Source organism: Macrotis lagotis, chromosome 2 (genome assembly GCF_037893015.1).
Source record: "Macrotis lagotis isolate mMagLag1 chromosome 2, bilby.v1.9.chrom.fasta, whole genome shotgun sequence".
In the NCBI taxonomy this organism is placed as follows: Eukaryota; Metazoa; Chordata; class Mammalia; order Peramelemorphia; family Peramelidae; genus Macrotis; species Macrotis lagotis.
Genome location: NC_133659.1, coordinates 186214191 through 186232138, shown reverse-complemented (window position 1 = coordinate 186232138; position 17948 = coordinate 186214191). Strand labels below are relative to the sequence as shown.

Genomic DNA, 17948 nt, shown 5'->3' with positions numbered 1-17948 from the left:
ATGGAGGAGAGGATGGACCATGGGGGGAGAGTGGTCAGATATAACACATTTTCGTTTTTACTTCTTGCAAGGGGCTGGGATTGGATGGCCTGTCTGGGACCATAGGGCCAAGTGGATGCTGGGCCTAAGGGGTGGTAGCGGGGCTCAGGGCCTCTTGGCCCCAGGACCAGGGATCTGTCTGCTGCGCCACTCAGCTACCCTACAGCAGAGTCAGAGTGAAAGGAGAGAGAAAATATAGTACATGGTAGTGGAGAAATACGAAAGGAGGGAGTTGCAATCAGCAATGGCAACAGTGGAAAACTATGGAAGTAACTTTTGCGATGGATTTATCATAAAGAATGTGATCCACCCGTGACAGAGTTGTTGGTGTTGGAACAAAGACTGAAGCACATTTTTTATTATTATTATTTTGGGAGGGTGCAGGGCAAATGGGGTGGGTGGCCTGCCTGGGGTTGCATAGCAGGGTGATCGTTGGGTGTCTGAGGCCAGATTTGCACCTGGGTGCTCCTGGCTCAAGGACCAATGCTTTGTCCGCCACCCAGCCACCCCTACTATTATTACTATTTTATTTTATTTGGGGTCTTTTTTTCCCTTTTTTTTTTGGTTTTTGCAGGGCAGTGGGGTTGGGGTAGCTTGCATGTCACACGGCTGGGTGATTGGTGTATGGGGCTGGATATGGGCTCAGGTGCTGGGCTGGTGCTCTGTCCATTGCACCACCTGGCCATACCTACAATTATTACTATTATGTTTTTTTAATTTTATTTTTTTCTCTCCCCTTTACTTTATCGCTCAAGCGAGTCTATATTTTTTAGGGGGAGGGGGCACTTTGTTTACTCTTAAACAAGGATATTTTATTAATGTATAAAAAACATTATTTGTAAAAAAAAATGTGCATACCCTTTGATCCAGCATACCACTCCTCTGTCTATACCCTGAAGAGATGATGAAAAAGGGTAAAAACATCACTTGTACAAAAATATTCATAGCAGCTCTGTTTGTGGTGGCAAAGAATTGGAAATCAAGTAAATGTCCTTCAATTGGGGAATGGCTTCGCAAACTGTGGTATATGTATGGAACACTATTGTTCTATTAGAAACCAGGAGGGATGGGAATTCAGGGAAGCCTAGAGGGATTTGCATGAACTGATGCTGAGTGAGATGAGCAGAACCAGAAAAACACTATACACCCAAACAGCAACATGGAGGCAATGATCAACTTTGACGGACTCACTCATTCCATCAGTGCAACAATCAGGGACAATTTGAGGCTCTCTGCAATGGAGAATACCATCTGTATCCAGAGAAAGAACTGCGGAGTTTGAACAAAGACCAAGGACTATTACCTTAACTTTAGGAAAAAAAAAAAAACCTGATATCTTATTGTCTGATTTTGCTATCTCTTATACTTTATGTTTCTTCCTTAAGGATATCATTTCTCTCTCATCACACTTGATTTGGATCAATGTTTACCATGAAAACAGTGTAAAGACTGACAAACTGCCTTCTGTGGGGGTGGGGGGAGGGAAGTAAGATTAGGGGAAAAATTGTAAAACTCAAAATAAATAAAATCTTTGATAAAAAAAAAAAACGACTTACCAGTCCTGGCTTTCTATCCAGGGGGCCAGGAATTGCCGAAGTTCCATGGGAAAGCTGTCACTATACAACTGATGAAGCTGCTCCAGGTAACGGGTGTCAAGCTGCTGCAGCTGGTTCCATTGAGCCATCTTGTTGAAGTCTAGGATTGTCAGCTACAAACAAGAAGTATATATGGTTGTGTGAATCCTGAGAAAGCTATTATACTTGGTAGGGAACAGGACTGCTCTCAAAAGTAACCAGCCTATCTATTCTGCACGTAGTTCTGAGTATAATAAAGGAAGATAGGGTACTTAGAAAAGTCTATTCATTACTTTGCTCCATCTGGGTAGGGCAAACACTAATCACAAGTCTCCTAGCTTTGTAAACCAATTGTGCTTTCCACTAAATTAAGATCAGCAATATACAAATTATGCAAAATAAAAACAAAATCAAGATTCCGTTAATATAGAATGTAGAAGTGGAAAGCTAATTCTAAAAATGAACTTTTATGAATTTAAATTTTAAATGAAAAGTGAACAAATAGTGGCACCTGGTGGGTGGCTAGGTGGTACAGTGAATACAGAGTGCTGGGTTTGGAGTCAAGAAGACCTGAATTCAAATCCAGCCTCAGACACTTGCTAGCTATGTGGCCAAGCACTTGATCTCTGCTTGCTTTAGTTTTTGCAACTGTAAAATAGGGATGACAATAGCATTTACCTCCCATTGCAATGAGGATCAAATATGATAAAACTCTTTTGCACAGTATCAGTGCTGTATAAATGTTTTATTTCCTTCCCTTTCCTCTCTTCTTTTCTCTTCCTACCTAGGGATAGTTTTTCTCAAGGAGTTTAGTAATAAAGAGGAGAGATCTAAAAAAAATCTAACCAGGAATTGGTAGATCAACTCTGAGAAACCTGTGGACAATGCCATCCATATCCAGAGGGGGGGGGCAAAAAAAATCACAGAATCTGAATGTTTATTTACTATATTCATTTTTTTAAAACATCTCCCATGTTTTTCCTTATTATCTCATATTTTCTTTCTCTTTTAGTCCTAATTCCTCTTACACAAAATGACTAATATGTGAATATGTTAAACATAAATGTACAACTTTTACCAGACTGTTCACTGCCATGGGAAGGGGGGAAGAGAAGGGAAGCTGGTAGAAAAATGTTTAACTTATAAATTTGCAAATGGATGAATGCTGAATAACTATCAGAGCATGTAATTGGAAAAATAAAATTTCAATTGAAAATAAAAAGGGGGGGGGCAGCTAGATGGTGCAATGGATAGAGCACCGGCCCTGGAGTGAGGAGAACCTGAGTTCAAATTGAGCCTCAGATACTTAGTAATTATCTAGCTGCCCTACCAAAAAAAGAATGGGGAAATCATGTCAAAATTCTAAGCCTGAAGAGCCTAGTTAAGGAAAATGCCATCCACTATGGAGTCTGAATGTAGAGCAAAGCATATTATGTTCACTTTTTAAAATTTCTTTTATGTTGTTTTGTCATGATTTTTTTTCCCCTTGATTGTAATTCCTTTCTCACAAGAAGTCTAATATGGAAATATATTAGACATAATTGTATATGTACAACTTTTACTGGATTGTTCACTGTCAGGAGTAGTGGAGAGGGTGGTAGAAAAGTGTGAAATTCAAAAGCTTGCAAATGGATGAATATTGAAACCTACTTTTGCATGTAATTAGAAAAAATTTAAATAAAAAAAATAAAGGGGAAGTCAGAGGAGAAAGGATGAAAATTTTGGAAGGGACAATCTGTTGGAGAAGGGGGGGTAGGATCAAGTTTCAAGGGCAAATTCTTCAGGTGAAACAAAGGCAAAGTGTGTGTGTGGGGGGGAACATGCTTAATGATCGAAGTTAAGGAGGATGGGAAAAGAGAAAATTCTAGATGAGTTCCCTCAATTTTTCCAGTCAAACAAGAGGGACATACCCTCAATCTGGGGTGGGCAATATTTTTGAAAAGCATGAATCTCAAAGGAGAAGTTCTTAGTGATATGGTAGGAGTGACAATGAGAAGAACAAGGGGAGTTTTGACTCTTTCATCCTAACCAGAGAGGGTAACAAGTGCCTGAAATGCAGTTTCATGCAGTCTCAGTGAGTATAAGAAGACAGAAAAAGGAAGAGGATTGCTCCCATTATCTTTAGTTCTTCAGAGGCAGTAGTGTTCTGTCTTCATTGCCAAATGGCAACTTTGAAGTCAATAAAAGAGCTCCATAATTCCCTGAAAGTAATCCAAGTTCCTTTTCCTCCTCCTGGTTAATTTGGGGTACAGCTCACTGTCCATTTGTACTGTCTGAACTCAGACATACAAATTGTTGAACAAATTTTATAGAGTGTTCATCTAAATGCATGGTTAAATCTTGGCAAATAGACCTTGTATTTGGTCTTCCCTGTGTGGAGGCACAGATCTGAGAAAATCAAACTGATGCTGCTTCCATTTTACAATTGATTCTATTTTATATCACCACCAACCTTTTATATAACTACCTAAAATCACATTCCTTTGTGTTTAAGTCCAAATGTTTAAAAATTCAGCTTCTCTCTTACAATGCAATGTTCCTCTGAGTAAATTTAAACATTCATCTGTCCTAAAAATTTTCATTGGAAGAAACATTTCTTATCACCAGCTGCTCTTGATCAATAAGAGGAAATCTATTACCACTAGTTGTCCTTGAGGATATTTTATCCTTTGTCTTTGAAGAAGACCATGACATCAGGGGGGTGATGTCATGCATGACAAGCATGTGAATTGAATTTGAGTGAGGGGATGCTGTACTAAATCATAACCTCACTTTCTCCTCCAGAGAAGGATAAGAATCTGAGGCTGGATTTGAACTTAGGGCCTTCTGACTTCTGCACTGTCTAGATGTTCTTATACTATTAAAGGAAATATCTGTAAGATGCAAGTGAGCTCAAATGACATGCAGTTTCTCAGGGACAGGAAGGAAGAAGGGGTTGTTGCTCGTTCTACATTCCTGATGTCCACCCAATAGCATTTTTTCTACATCTGTGATGTTTCTTAACTTTGCTATCAGTCATATTATTTCCCCCATCCTGATGCTGCCTTCTAATTTTTGGAGGCCTCTCCTTTTTTCAGTCCTCAATGTCTTTTGGTTTGCTGAGAATTTGAAAGACCCATTCTATGAATAATTGCTAGCCTTACCAATAAACTGATCGTGCTCAGATCAGAGTTTTGTACCTCAATTTACCTTATTTTGAACTGTGACACATCAAACTCCTTTGAGTGATTTCAGATCTCTTTCAGGAGGTTCTGCAATATTCTGGAGCTTGATTGAATCAGCACAATGTCATCTGCAAATAAGAACATCTGAAGGACCTTTTCATCCATAGGAAAGCCATCTTCTATTTGGATTCTTCATTAGATCGCCTCTATCACAGTGGTAAATACCTTTGGCATCTATAAGGTTTTCCGTTTTATGCCTCACATGATGTTTATCATCAGATAATGAATGTGATTATTAAGCTGTTGTATCTTCCAAGGAATCTTGAAAGATTTTAATGAATGGATGGAAGACACTTTTGTAGTAAGAACACTTAGTAGTTTAACAAATCAAATGCTTTTCATAATCAACAGACAATAAGTACCATTTTCTCTTTCAGCTAATTGTGAGATAGTAAAAAAAATGAGGCCTATTGTTGATTATTGCTTATAAAAGCCTACTTGTTGCTTATTAACACCCTCATCAATGATGCACTTGATTCCTATAAAGAAGGAAATGGCAAAGTACTCCAGTATCTTTGCCAAGAAAATATAATATCAAGTGTCCCAAAATTATTTTTTTATTTTTTAAAATGTTTTTAAAAAGATTTAATTTATTTTGAGTTTTACAATTTTTGCCCTAATCTTACTTCCCCCCAGAGAAGGCAATTTGTCAGTCTAAGTGTCCCAAAATTCTTAATCCTGCTTAAAACTCTTAGATTATATATGTATCCATCTAGCTGTATCATTTCAAATTGTTTCAACGGAAACAACAGCCACCAGAATAGTATTGTTTTTAAGAGCAGGAAGCTTATTCAGTTGGTAAAGTTAGAAGTTTAAAAGATCATATATTGAATAGGTTAGAATACTAGTTATGCTGTGAACCTCTTTTTTCTGAGGAACAAATATGAGATATGCTTAGAAGCAGCTATAAGTTCATCAAAGTCTAAATTGGATCCTTAGGAGAAGTACAGGTAAAAATACCATTAAAGCTGCTGCTACACTGAATCAGAACTGTGGAAGAAAAGGTAACCTTAAATATTTGGCTACTAAGGACCCTATCTGAATCTTCTTTTCTTAAGAACTAGAGTTTACATTTAATAACACTGGTAAGAGAGCCCTCATAGTGGGAAAAGCCTATGGAATAAAACAACTGCAAGGTTTCACAAGTATAATTTCTTCTACTTTTATAAAATTATATATATATATATAAAATAACACATCAGGTAAAGTGAAGAGAACACTTTGGCATCAAAAGTCCTGAATTATAACTATATTTGATCAAAGACACTATTTCTATGATCTTGGGCAATTCACTTAACCTTTTTTTTTTTTTTGGTTCTCAATTTCCACATCTGTAAAATAAAAAGGGTTTTACCAATAAAAAAAGCTGATGTCTTATATTCTTTCCAGCTGTGATCCTGTGAAAGTGTTAGAATTCCAGATTCTCCAGTAAAATTTAGTAAAGTCATATTCTCCCAATAACCTAGCACCTTCTCCATGTACTTTCAGAAACACCCCCTTCATCTTCCGAGGACCTTGAGTCAAATAAATTCTGTTTACACAAGTAATTATACTTGGAATTTAAATGGGTTGTTATATCTTCAGAAACAGTCAAAGAGAATGTGCTCAGCTTCAAGGCATTTACATTGAATTCAGTGAAAAAAAAAAAAAATGAAAGTTCCATGGAGTCTTTGTTTTGGACAAGACTAAGTGGTGGATTAAACTTTATATGTCAGTGTTTTAAGATATAGTATCAGGGCGGCTAGGTGGCGCAGTGGATAAAGCACTGGCCCTGGAGTCAAGAGTACCTGGGTTCAAATCCAGTCTCAGACACTTAATAATTACCTAGCTGTGTGGCCTTGGGCAAGCCACTTAACCCCGTTTGCCTTGCAAAAATCTAGAAAAAAAAGAGAGATAGTATCAACAAAACTGTGTAGTGAGCTATAATTCAATTCCTGAATGGTTTTAGCAAAGTAATTTTACCTCTTTAAATCTCAGTTTCCTCATCTGTATAAAATATAAAGAATTAAGGAGTGAAATCAGATGGCTTTTAGGCCTTCCAGCTCTAAATTTAAAATCTAATACTTTCATTCAATTTATGCACTTCTGATTCATTTACACATGGTAGCTTTCTACCACAGTGGCCCCATTACATATTAACACTGCATGTATATTTTTTAAATGTCAGACAGACATATATTTTAACCTCTAACATGGGTCTTAAAAGGGAAGAGGGGGTTCTTTAACTCAGTGATACCACTATTAGGCTATTAACCTCAAAAAAGATAAAAGGCAAAGCAAAAGGGTTCAAAGTAAAAAACAATTATAGAGTACTTTTTGTTTTATCAAAAGAATTTGAAACAAAGGGGGAGCCCATCAACTGGAAAATGGCTGAAAAAAAATTATAGTGTTCAATTACAATGGAATATTATCATTAGTTAAGAAGTGTTAAAAAGGATAGATTCAAAAAAATCTGGGAAGAACCTGGGTCTTGGTTTCCTCAACTTTTCATTCCCCCTCAAATTTTCCAAGACTTTCCTTTGCCCCAACTCTCTCAGTTGAGAACCTTGCCTCATATTTTACAGAAAAAAATTGAGGTCATTTGCATGAACTTTCTTTTTCTCTCTTCCTCATTTCCTATCAATTTTAGTGCCTTCTGCCACTATCTTTCTCCTTCACCCTTATTACACATGAAGAAGTGGCCTTACTCCTTACCAAGGCTAACTCAAGTAATTTCATTCCATCCTGTCTCCTCCAACAGATTTGTTATCTCTACTTTTTCATTTATGTTTTATGTTTTGGTTTTTGTAAAGCAATGGGGTTAAGTGACTTGCCCAAGGTCACACAGCTAGGCAATTATTAAGTGTCTGAGGCCAGATTTGAACTCAGGTCCTCCTGACTCCAAGGCCTATGCTCTATCCACTGTGCCACCTAGCTGCCCACTTTCATTTATTTTCAATCTCTCCCTCTGTACTGGCTCATTTCCTACTTACAAACATGACCATGACTCTTCCAACCTGAAAAACCTTCATTTGATCCTTCCATCCCCCCTCATCTGTATCTATTTGTAGCTAAACTAAGTTCAACTACAAAAAATTATCTTTTCAAAAGGAATTTCAGCTTCCAAAATAGTTTTAAAATAAGCTAGTTATCGGGGTGGTTATTTGAACCTGAGTTCAAATCCGGCTTCATACACTTAATAATTGCCTAGCTGTGTGGCATTGAGCAAGCCACTTAACCCCATTGCCTTCCAAAAAACTAAAAATAATTTTTTAAAAGCTAGTTATCTAACACTCCTTTTTTCCTATTTTCAATCTTTCCCATCTATTGGCTTATTTCTTATGCCATCTCCCCAAAAAGGTCATCTCCACTTTCTTTCCCTCTCATTCTCTTAACCCTTTAAAATCTGGCTTCTACCAAAACAGCTTATTTCTCCAAAACTGGCCTTGCCAAAGTTACTAATGATCCCTTAGTTGCCAAATCCAATGGCTCCCTCTTCTCATTATCCCTGACATTTTTTGCAGCCTTTGATATGATTGATCACTCTGTCATCCTTGATACTTTTCTTTAGATTTTTTCAAGCTATTATTTTTTGTTGGTTTTCTTCTAACTTATCTAAGCATACTTTCTCTGTCTTTGCTGGATTCTCCAGATCATGCCTTCTAACTATAGATTCTCCTTAAGGTTTTTATCCTAGGCCTCTCTTTACCATCTATAATACTTCAATTGGAGATCTCATCAATTCTGATAGATTTAAGTTCCATGATTCTCAAATCTAGCTATCCTGTCCCTTCAAACTCTCTAAGTTTCAATCTGACCTATGCAACTGCCTTTCAGGTATATCAAACTAGATGGTTCAGGAAACATCTTATGTTCAAAACTAAACTCATCATCTTTTTCCCTAATCCTGACCTTCTAGCTATATTCCCTAAAAATCTAGAAGGCAATGTCATCTCCTCATTCCTCAGGCTGAAAATCTAGGAATCATTCAGGACTTTTTAATCCTCTTTATCTAAGTTGTTGCCAAGGCCTGACAATGTCACTTTTGCAACATCTCTCAAATACAAGTCTTTCTCTCTTCTGACACAGTCACCACTCTAGTACAGACCCTTATCACCTCATATCAGGACCATTTAATTACCAGCTGGTGGGCAGCTAGGTGGTGCAGCAGATAGAGCACCAGCCCTGGAGTCAAGAGGATCTGAGTTCAAATCCGGCCTCAGATACTTAATAATTGCCTAGCCGTATAACCTTGGGCAAGTCACTTAACCCTATTGCCTTGCAAAAAAACAAACAAAAAAAATTATCAGCTGGTGGGTTGGCCAGTCTGAAGTCTCTCCCTACTTCCATCTTTCCTCCATTCAGTCAGTCACTAATTTGATTTTTTTTAAAGTAAATTTCTGACCATGTCACCCTCCCACAAGACCTCCACAGTAATCTACAAAGGCTCCCTATCATCAGGCTCAAACACAAAATTGAAAGTCTTTTTCTTACTTAGCCCCTTCAAACTTTCAAGTCTTTTCCCCCCAAAACATAATTCTTTGATCTAGTGATACTGGTCTCCTGACTGTTGCTAGAACAAAACATTCAGAATCTCAAAACAAAAATCTCTCAGCTCTAGGCATTCTCTCTGGCTGTTCCCCATGCCTGGAACATTCTCCCTCCTCAGTTCTACCAACTCACTTCTTTGGTTTCAAGTAGCAACTAAGATCTCATCTTCTATAGGAAGCTTTCCCCAACCCTACTTAATTCCAGTGCCTTCTTTTTGTTAATTATTTCCATATATATATATATATATATATATATATATATACATGCATGTTTGTTAGCATGTTTTCTCTCCCATTATGTTACAAGATGCTTGAGTGCAGGGACAGTATTTTTGCTTCTTTTTGTATCCCCAGTGGTCTCTTGTAGATTTACCAATGATTTCTTAATTGCCAAATAGGTTTAGGGTGTAATACAGTAGATTTTTTTTAAGTTTTTTCTTTTTTGCAAGGCAATGGGGTTAAGTGGCTTGCCCAAGGCCACACAGCTAGGTAATTAAGTGTCTGGGGCCAGATCTGAACTCAGGTACTCCTCACTCCAGGACTCCAGGGCCAGTGCTTTATCCACTGTGCCACCTAGCCGACCTATACAGCAGATCCTTTTTTTTTTCAAGGCAATGGGGTTAAGTGGCTTGCCCAAGGCTACATGGCTAGGTAATTATTAAGTGTCTGAGGCCGGATTTGAACTCAGGTACTCCTGACTCCAAGGCTCTATCCACTGCACCACCTAGCCACCCTCATATACAGCAGATTCTTAACTAATGTTTTATTGACTGCCTGATCTATGTGGTCTTCGAGTTTTCTTCCAGCTCTAAATCTATGATTCAGAGACTTATCTGAACTAATGATGTGAGCAGAACCAATAGAAAAGTTTATACAACTTTTAAAATACTGTGAAGAACAACAGCTTTGAAACAATCAATCATCAATTCAAGGGTCAATCAACATCTTGGCCAAGAGGTGGTGGGCAGTAGCTACAGAATGAAATGTGTTATTTCAGATTTGACAAATATAACACAGATTTGTTTTGCTTGACTCTGCTTGTCACAAAGGAGAGCTTTAGAGGAGGGAAGTGTTTTATCAGAGTAGAAGGCTAGTGATAGTGACGCCAAAATGAAATACAGTATAAACTGAAGAGAGTATAAGTTCAGAATGACAGAATTGATACTGCTGTGTTAAATATGATAAATACTTTGAAACAAAAAAAAAGAAAGCCAAAATTCATGATTTCACATATAATTCTTAATATATGGAAATGTTAAGTTGACTGATAAATGTTCAAGTTTATTAAAAGATTATTAAAATAAAATAAAAAGGGGGAATGTTTTAAAAGAACTATATTTCTCCTCTTTAAGAGTGTGACTTGATTTTTTTTATTGCAATGAGATATTGCAATGATATGGAAGGGGGAAGGCAAGGGGGAATGAGCGAACCTTCACTTTCATCAGAGGTAACTCAGAGAAGAAACATCATATACACTCAATGGGGTATAGATATCTAGAGTAAAAAGGAAAGAAGGGGGAAGGGGGGATGTGGATGATGGAGGAGAGGGTTGATCGTGGGGGGAGAGTGGTCAAATATAACATTTTCTTTTTTACTTCTTGCAAGGGGCTGGGATTGGGTGACCAGTCCCGGACCACAGGGCTAGGTGGTTGCTGGGTCTCAGGGGTGGTATGTGGGCTCAGGGCCTCTTGGGCCCCAGGGCCGGTGATCAGTCCGCTGCGCCACTCAGCTACCCTACAGCACATTTTAGAAGAGGGACAAAGTGAATGGAGAGAGAAAATATAGTATATGGTAGTGGGAAGGTATGGATGGAGGGAGTTGCAATCAGCAACAGCAACAGTAGGAAAATATGGAAGTAGCTTTTGTGATGGACTTATTATAAAGAATGTGATCCGGGGCAGCTAGGTGGCACAGTGGATAAAGCATCATCCCTGGAGTCAGGAGTACCTGAGTTCAAATTTGACCTCAAACACTTAATAATTACCTAGCTGTGTGACCTTGGGCAAGCCACCTTAACCCCACTGCCTTGCAAAAACCTAAAAAAATAAAAAAAGTGATCCACCTGAGACAGAGCTGGTAGTATTGGAACACAGACTGAAGCACATTTTTTTTTCTCTTTCTTTTACTTTATTTCTCATGAGGGTCTATATTTTGGGGGGGAAGAGGGTATTATATTTACTCTTAAACAAGAATATTTTAGTAATGCATAAAACACATCACTTGTACAAATCTAACAGAATTCAACTAGGCTGGATAGCATAGATTTAACAGAAAAACCTCTTCAACTGGACCTCAGGATGAAATACATACTTCTGATAATGCTATTCTAATGTAGTCTAGTTAACAATAATACATTTACTTCAAGAAACAAAATGTTATTAATTTTAAACTCTTGTGTACTAGAGAGAGTACTAAAATTAAAGTCAAAAGATCTAGATCCCCCCCCCAAAAGTGTGACTCGAGTAGTTCCTTCTATAAAAACAAAAATACATAGATTAATTTTAAGTTCTGTCTCTCCTAGCCTAAGAACCCTTGGGTTTTGCTTTACCTGGAATTTACCTCCTTCTGAAGCACAAAAGAACAATCTGAACAAAACTGAAAAAACAAGTAATTTTTTTCAGTGAAGATGGTCCAAAAATATCTGACTGTAAATAATATTTAATTAACAGCAGTCACAAAGACTTCAGATAGGGATCTTCACAAGGATATGATCTATAAGGACAATACTATATACTTAGGCAACATCCTCCCAACATTATTTAGAAAAATCATTATTTTCATTTTTGTTCCTCCCACCCCAAGCCAAATAACCAGAATAACCAACAGACTCAAACTGTACTTTTACGAATAATTTTTTTTTTTGCAAGGCAATGGGGTTAAGTGGCTTGCCCAAGGCCACACAGCTAGGTAATTATTAAATGTGTGAGGTCAGATTTGAACTTGGGTACTCCTGACTCCAGGGCCAGTGCTTTATCCACTGCGCCACCTATCTGCCCCTGAATCATTTTTTTTAATGAGCCTAATGCTGTTTGATTAAAAATAATAACTTTTTAAGATTTTATTTGACTGGGCTTCTGCCAAAATGCTGTTTAAATTGAAAGATTCTACTACTACTATAGAACCAGCATCTACAAAGTTCAAGTAGGGGACTTCTAAAATTTTCAGTTATGCTGTTGAATAAAGTCTAACACTAAGGTCTCTTCAGACTGCTTCCCTCTCTAATTTCTTAGACTCAGGTGTCTGTTGCCTTCAAGCACACCTACTGCCTTTTTCTAGGTAAGCACTCATTCTCCACATTCTTCATAGTCATATATAAGCATCTTAATTCCACTTTGTTCTAAATTACTGCCTCCTCTATACTCCTTATAGTAATGGATCATGGATGGGATAAATGAAAGGGAAAATGAAAAATACTGAATAATCCACAAGGATTATTTCTAATTATCCTCAATTCTTAGGGATTACTTCCTCAGGAATTACCATACAACGACTAGGAATATTTACCATATTTTCCCATATAAAAGATGCACCCTTTTTCCCGTTTTTTTTTCTTTTTGTAAAGTAAGTGTGCCCAGGATCTTACAGCTAAAGTAATTAAGTGTCTGAGGCCACATTTGAACTCAGGTCATCCTGACTCCAGGGCTAGTGCTCTATCCACTGCACCACCTAGCGGCCCCCGATGCACCCTTTTTCAAAAGAGTTTCAAAAACTTTGGAGTCTAAAAACTGGGAATGGTTGCAGATTTTTTTTACTTACATTTCCTGCCTTTTCTAACTTATTGTCTTTGTGCTCACTGTTTTGCATTTATTACCAGTATATTAGGTATACCAGTATATGTTTTGCCATGGTTTACCCAGAAATGGCTCACAAAAGATTTTCGTACAGTACTGAAGTCAAGTTCAAAAGTGATCCAGTTTAGGGGGCCGCTAGGTGGGGCAATGGAAAGAGCACCAGCCCTGGAGTGAGGAGGAGCTGAGTTCAAATCTGGTCTCAGACACTTAGCTGTGTGACCTTGGGCAAGTCACTTAGCCCCACTGTCTTAAATAAATAAAATTTTAGAAAAAAGAAATTCCTAAAAGAGGTCATGAAGAGTCAGATGAAACAGCAGAACAAAGGATCATTAAGCTCAAGAGAAGCAAAGTCATGTCATCACTCAGAATTTTTTTAACTTTTGCAGAAAAACATTTTCCCACTATGAACAAGAGATTCATCTTTATATCAATTCTTTTTTTGGAGGGGGGGTTGTAAGGCAAATGGGGTTAAGTGGCTTGCCCAAGGCCACACAGCTAGGTAATTATTAAGTTGTCTGAGACCGGATTTGAACCCAGGTACTCCTGACTCCAAGGCTGGTGCTTTATCCACTATGCCACCTAGCCACCCCTATATCAATTCTTAAAACTCTATACTGCTTACATAAAAATGTTAATCTTGACTCTAACTTGTGATAAAAATTAAAGGTATGTTGATGTGAATATAATAAAGTATATTAATAATATATACATGTATGATGAATATGACTTAAGTCAGAAAACAATTCTTCTTGCTTAGAAAGATGGCTCAGGTATCTAAGAGAACTTCTATTTCAGTTTACAGCTATACCCCCAAACTTTTATTACATCCTGATAAATTGTGCTAACTTAGTAGAGGGGAGTATATATTTTGATAACATTCAAGTTACCTTTGAATACAAGTCTTAAAAGCCTTTCCTCAAGAGCTGGAAGGATGAGAAGGGGAGGAGGTGGTCTTGATGTGGTAGGCACAATCCTTCCCCCATTCTGCCTAATGACAAGTTTGTAAGGTCTTATCAGGACCACACAGGCTCTACTTATGCCACTGCCTGGTATCTATCCAGAAATAGAGAATGAATTACTCTCAACTTACTGTAATTGCAGGAGGCGGAGACTACCAGGAATTTAAGAGCAAGGAGGAAGGAAAACCCACTGTTCTGCAAGTGACAATCAGATTCAAAAACCTACTAGAAGAAACAATGTCGAGCCCTTCCCTAGGTATCTGCTACCTTTGGGGGCTTAACAACACCCTTTTTCTTTTGCTTTCTTAAATTGTCAAGTAAGAGGAAAGATTACTAATAAGCTCATTATTTCAAATCCAACAGCCTGGAGGATCAAAGCCAAGATATCTAATTCCCTTCAGGATGGGTTCCAAAGGTGACAATGCAAGATACTTTGAGCAAAGGAGGGAAGACAAGCCAAGAGCTTTTACCTAAAAGCAGACCTTAGAACTTAGTTGCATAACTATTTTAAAGCAGAGATGTTTTCACTTATTGGAAATAAGGATAAAGTGCCTTAGTCACAGGAAAGGCCCCAGGCTAAACTAGTCTTGGTGTCTTTCTCCAATTTCCACTACATTTTCCTTACTGCTTCTTCTCTAGGCAAGAACTTACCCTCCCACACCCCTTCCTTTCTTCTATCTAAATTTATTTGCCTAAAGTCTCATTCTCTTGAACCCTGAGTCTCAGAAGCAGTGGAAAGAATACTGGATTGGGAGTCAGAGGACCAGTATTCAAATTGTGATTCTGCTGCCTGGCTATTTATTTTTCACTTACATGGGTCTCAGATTATTCATCTATAAAATGAAAGGGTAGAACCAGGAAACTCTACAGTCCTTCCCAGCTCTAAATCTATGCTCCCTGAGCTAGGTTAAGTATTAAGTCTCCTTTCAAATTTGCATTTTAGGGGCGGCTAGGTGGTGCAGTGGATAGAGCACCAGCCCTGGAGTCAGTAGTACCAGGAGTTCAAGTCCGGCCTCAGACAGTTAATGATTACCTAGCTGTGTAGCCTTGGGCAAGCCACTTAACCCCATTTGCCTTACAAAAAAAAAAAAAAACAAACAACAAAACTAAAACCAAATTTGCATTTTAATGGAAAATTCATTCGGAGAATTTCTAATACTTAGAAGGCTAATAGAAGAAATATAAGAATGAGGGTTTTTAACTGAGAAAGCCCTGTCCAGAAGAGTTAATAAACTAAGTGAGGGAACTAACTCACTAACTTTTATTTTTTTTTCAAAGTGAGGGAACTAACCAAATTTGACAGGATTAAATGTAGAGTCTAATGTTTTCACACCACAAAAATTAGTACAGGGAGAGTGGAAGAATCTGACCTGTGAAGTAGTACAGTGATAAGCCTGAGAGTTCTCTTCACAAGTTTAATACAAGTCAAAAGTACAACTCTCCTCTCTTTCTGATCCCCCTCAATCTTTGGCTAATTCAAGTCAGCAACAAGTAATTGCTGATTTTATTTAGAAGAAATACAGAGGAGATGGCCAGGTGGCACAGTGGATAGAGCACCAGCCCTGGAATCCGGAGGACCTAAGTTCAAATGCAGTCTCAGAGACTTAATAATCACCTAGCTGTGTGATTTTTTTTAAGGTTTTTACAAGGCAAAGGGGTTAAGTGACTTGCCCAAGGCTACACAGCTAGGTAATCATTAACTGTCTGAGGCCTGACTTGAACTCCTGGTACTACTGACTCCAGGGCTGGTGCTCTATCCACTGCACCACCTAGCCACTCCAAGTTGTGTGATCTTAGGTAAGTCACTTAACCCCTTTGCCTTACCAAAAAAAAAAGAAATACAGAGGGGGCAGCTAGGTAGCACAGCAGATAGAGCACCAGCCCTGGAGTGAAGAGGACCTTTGTTCAAATTCAGCCTTAGACTGTGTGACCTTGAACAAGTTACTTAACCCACTGCCTTGCAAATAAAATAAAAATTAAAAAGAGAAAGAAAGAAAAAGAATTACAGGGTATCCCAAAAGTGTTAGTGCAATTTTAAGTGAGAAGGAAGGAAAACCCACTGTTCTGCACCAGTATGAACATTAGTTCCAAACCAACCAATTATTTCTTCTGAAAAATAAGTTCTTGTAGAATCTGACAACTTGAATGTGTGTATGTATGTGTGTGTGTAGGGTATGGGAGGGAAATGGGGTAGAACTACATATTTTAACATGTATTTCCAACCTGGAATAGCTTTGACTATACCCTGAGTCAGGTGATTTGAGTGACCTCATTGAATGACTTTCCATCTCTGGATCTTGGTTTTCATCTTCTAAAATGATGTGGCTGGAATAGTTAACCTCAGGTCTCTTCTATCTGTAACATTTTATGAATCTATGAACTCTGACCTCTCAAGCAGACTAGAATCCAGGTACTCCTGAACTTAATCTTTAAGGTGTCTTCTAGTTCTAAATCCACATCCTGTCATGTGAATGAAATGTTATTCCTCTTCAAATCAGAATAGCAGCTCTCCTGGTGTTAGGGAAGTCAGGGTTCCCTGCCTAATTTCCTTATCTCTCATCTGTTAAAATACCCAGCATCTATGATGTAGCTCTATACTGTTTGAATAAGAATAGAATATACTGTTTGAGGTGTCTTAATATTATTATATTTATATATTTAAATTTTTAATCTGGATTTTTTATTAATATTTTATTTTTCCAAATACATTATGAAAGTTTTTCAGAATTCAATTTTCTTCTACCCTCCGTTCCCACCCCCCTCCTCTCAGTAGCAAATAGTCTAGTGAATGTTGTACATGTACATTTGTGTTTAACATGTTTATATATCAGTCATTTGATGTAGGAGGAATTGGGATTAAGAGGGAAAAAAGAAAACCATGGGATAGGAAGGAAAATCAGAGAAATTTTTTAATAAATGAACATAGCGTTCATACAGATTCTCTGTTTTTTGCTTTTTTTTTTTTTCCATCTGAATGTGCATGGCATTTGGTCCAAAACAAGTCTCTCAGGATTGTCATAGGTCACTGAGAGGGGTTGTATCATCATAGCTGGTCAACTCACAGTGTTGCTGTTAATAATGTGTTCAATGTTCTCTTGATTCTGATCTTTGCTAAGCATTAGTATGTGTAATTCTTTCCATGCTTCTCTAGAGTTTGACCATTCATTATTTCTTATAGACAATAGTACTCCATAATATTCATATACCATAATTTGTTCAGCCATTTCCCAACTGATAGGCATCCACTCAATTTTCAATTCTTTGACATTACAAAAAGAGCTGCTACAAATTAATCTGGATTTCTTAGAAGGAATTAGACTTCATCCATAATTCATAAATTCTTAGAATAAGAAGGGACCACAAAGTGTCATTTTGGTGCATCTGAAACTTTAAGGTACTGTGAATAGATTACTGGCTTGATTGTGAGAGCACCTGGCTTCCAATTCAGCCCTCCTGTATGAGTTAGGGCAAGTCTCCAAACCTCCCTGGACTCATAATTCTCATTTATAAAGTGAGGAAGTTGGACTGGTTTAACTGATTCAGGTCTTTGATCCTAAAAACAAATCTATCTCATGCTGGAACCTCCTCCATAGTATCCCTGAGGGATGGGTATTTGGAATTTGCTTATGTGAGTCTTTGGGGGAAGGTAGCCCATTGCAGTTAGAAGGACTATATATTAAGCTAGTGTCTGCTTCTCTGTAACTTCACCCATTCATTGTACATCTTTGCCTTCTTGAGAAAATCATTGAAAAAAATCTATGCCTTCTTTCATATGACAAATCTTTAGTTATTTGAAAATAGTTCCTTTTGCATGAAGCGATGCTGAGTGAGA

The 17948-nt window shown here is 37.8% G+C and overlaps 1 protein-coding gene across 3 annotated transcripts in view; it reads right to left on the bottom strand.

Annotated features, from left to right (window-relative positions):
- The window catches only part of STAT3 (signal transducer and activator of transcription 3), a 60298-nt gene that overhangs the window by 27189 nt on the left and 15161 nt on the right, over positions 1 to 17948 (bottom strand). For 2 of the 3 annotated variants that reach the window (XM_074223879.1, XM_074223877.1), the window contains exons 2-3: positions 4803 to 4905; positions 1596 to 1747 (exon numbers count right to left, since the gene is read on the bottom strand). In XM_074223879.1, the coding sequence (XP_074079980.1) occupies positions 1596 to 1723 (128 nt within the window). In that variant the 5' untranslated portion in view covers positions 1724 to 1747; positions 4803 to 4905. The remainder of the gene's footprint in view (positions 1 to 1595; positions 1748 to 4802; positions 4906 to 17948) is intronic. The other variant, XM_074223878.1, reaches the window with a different exon arrangement.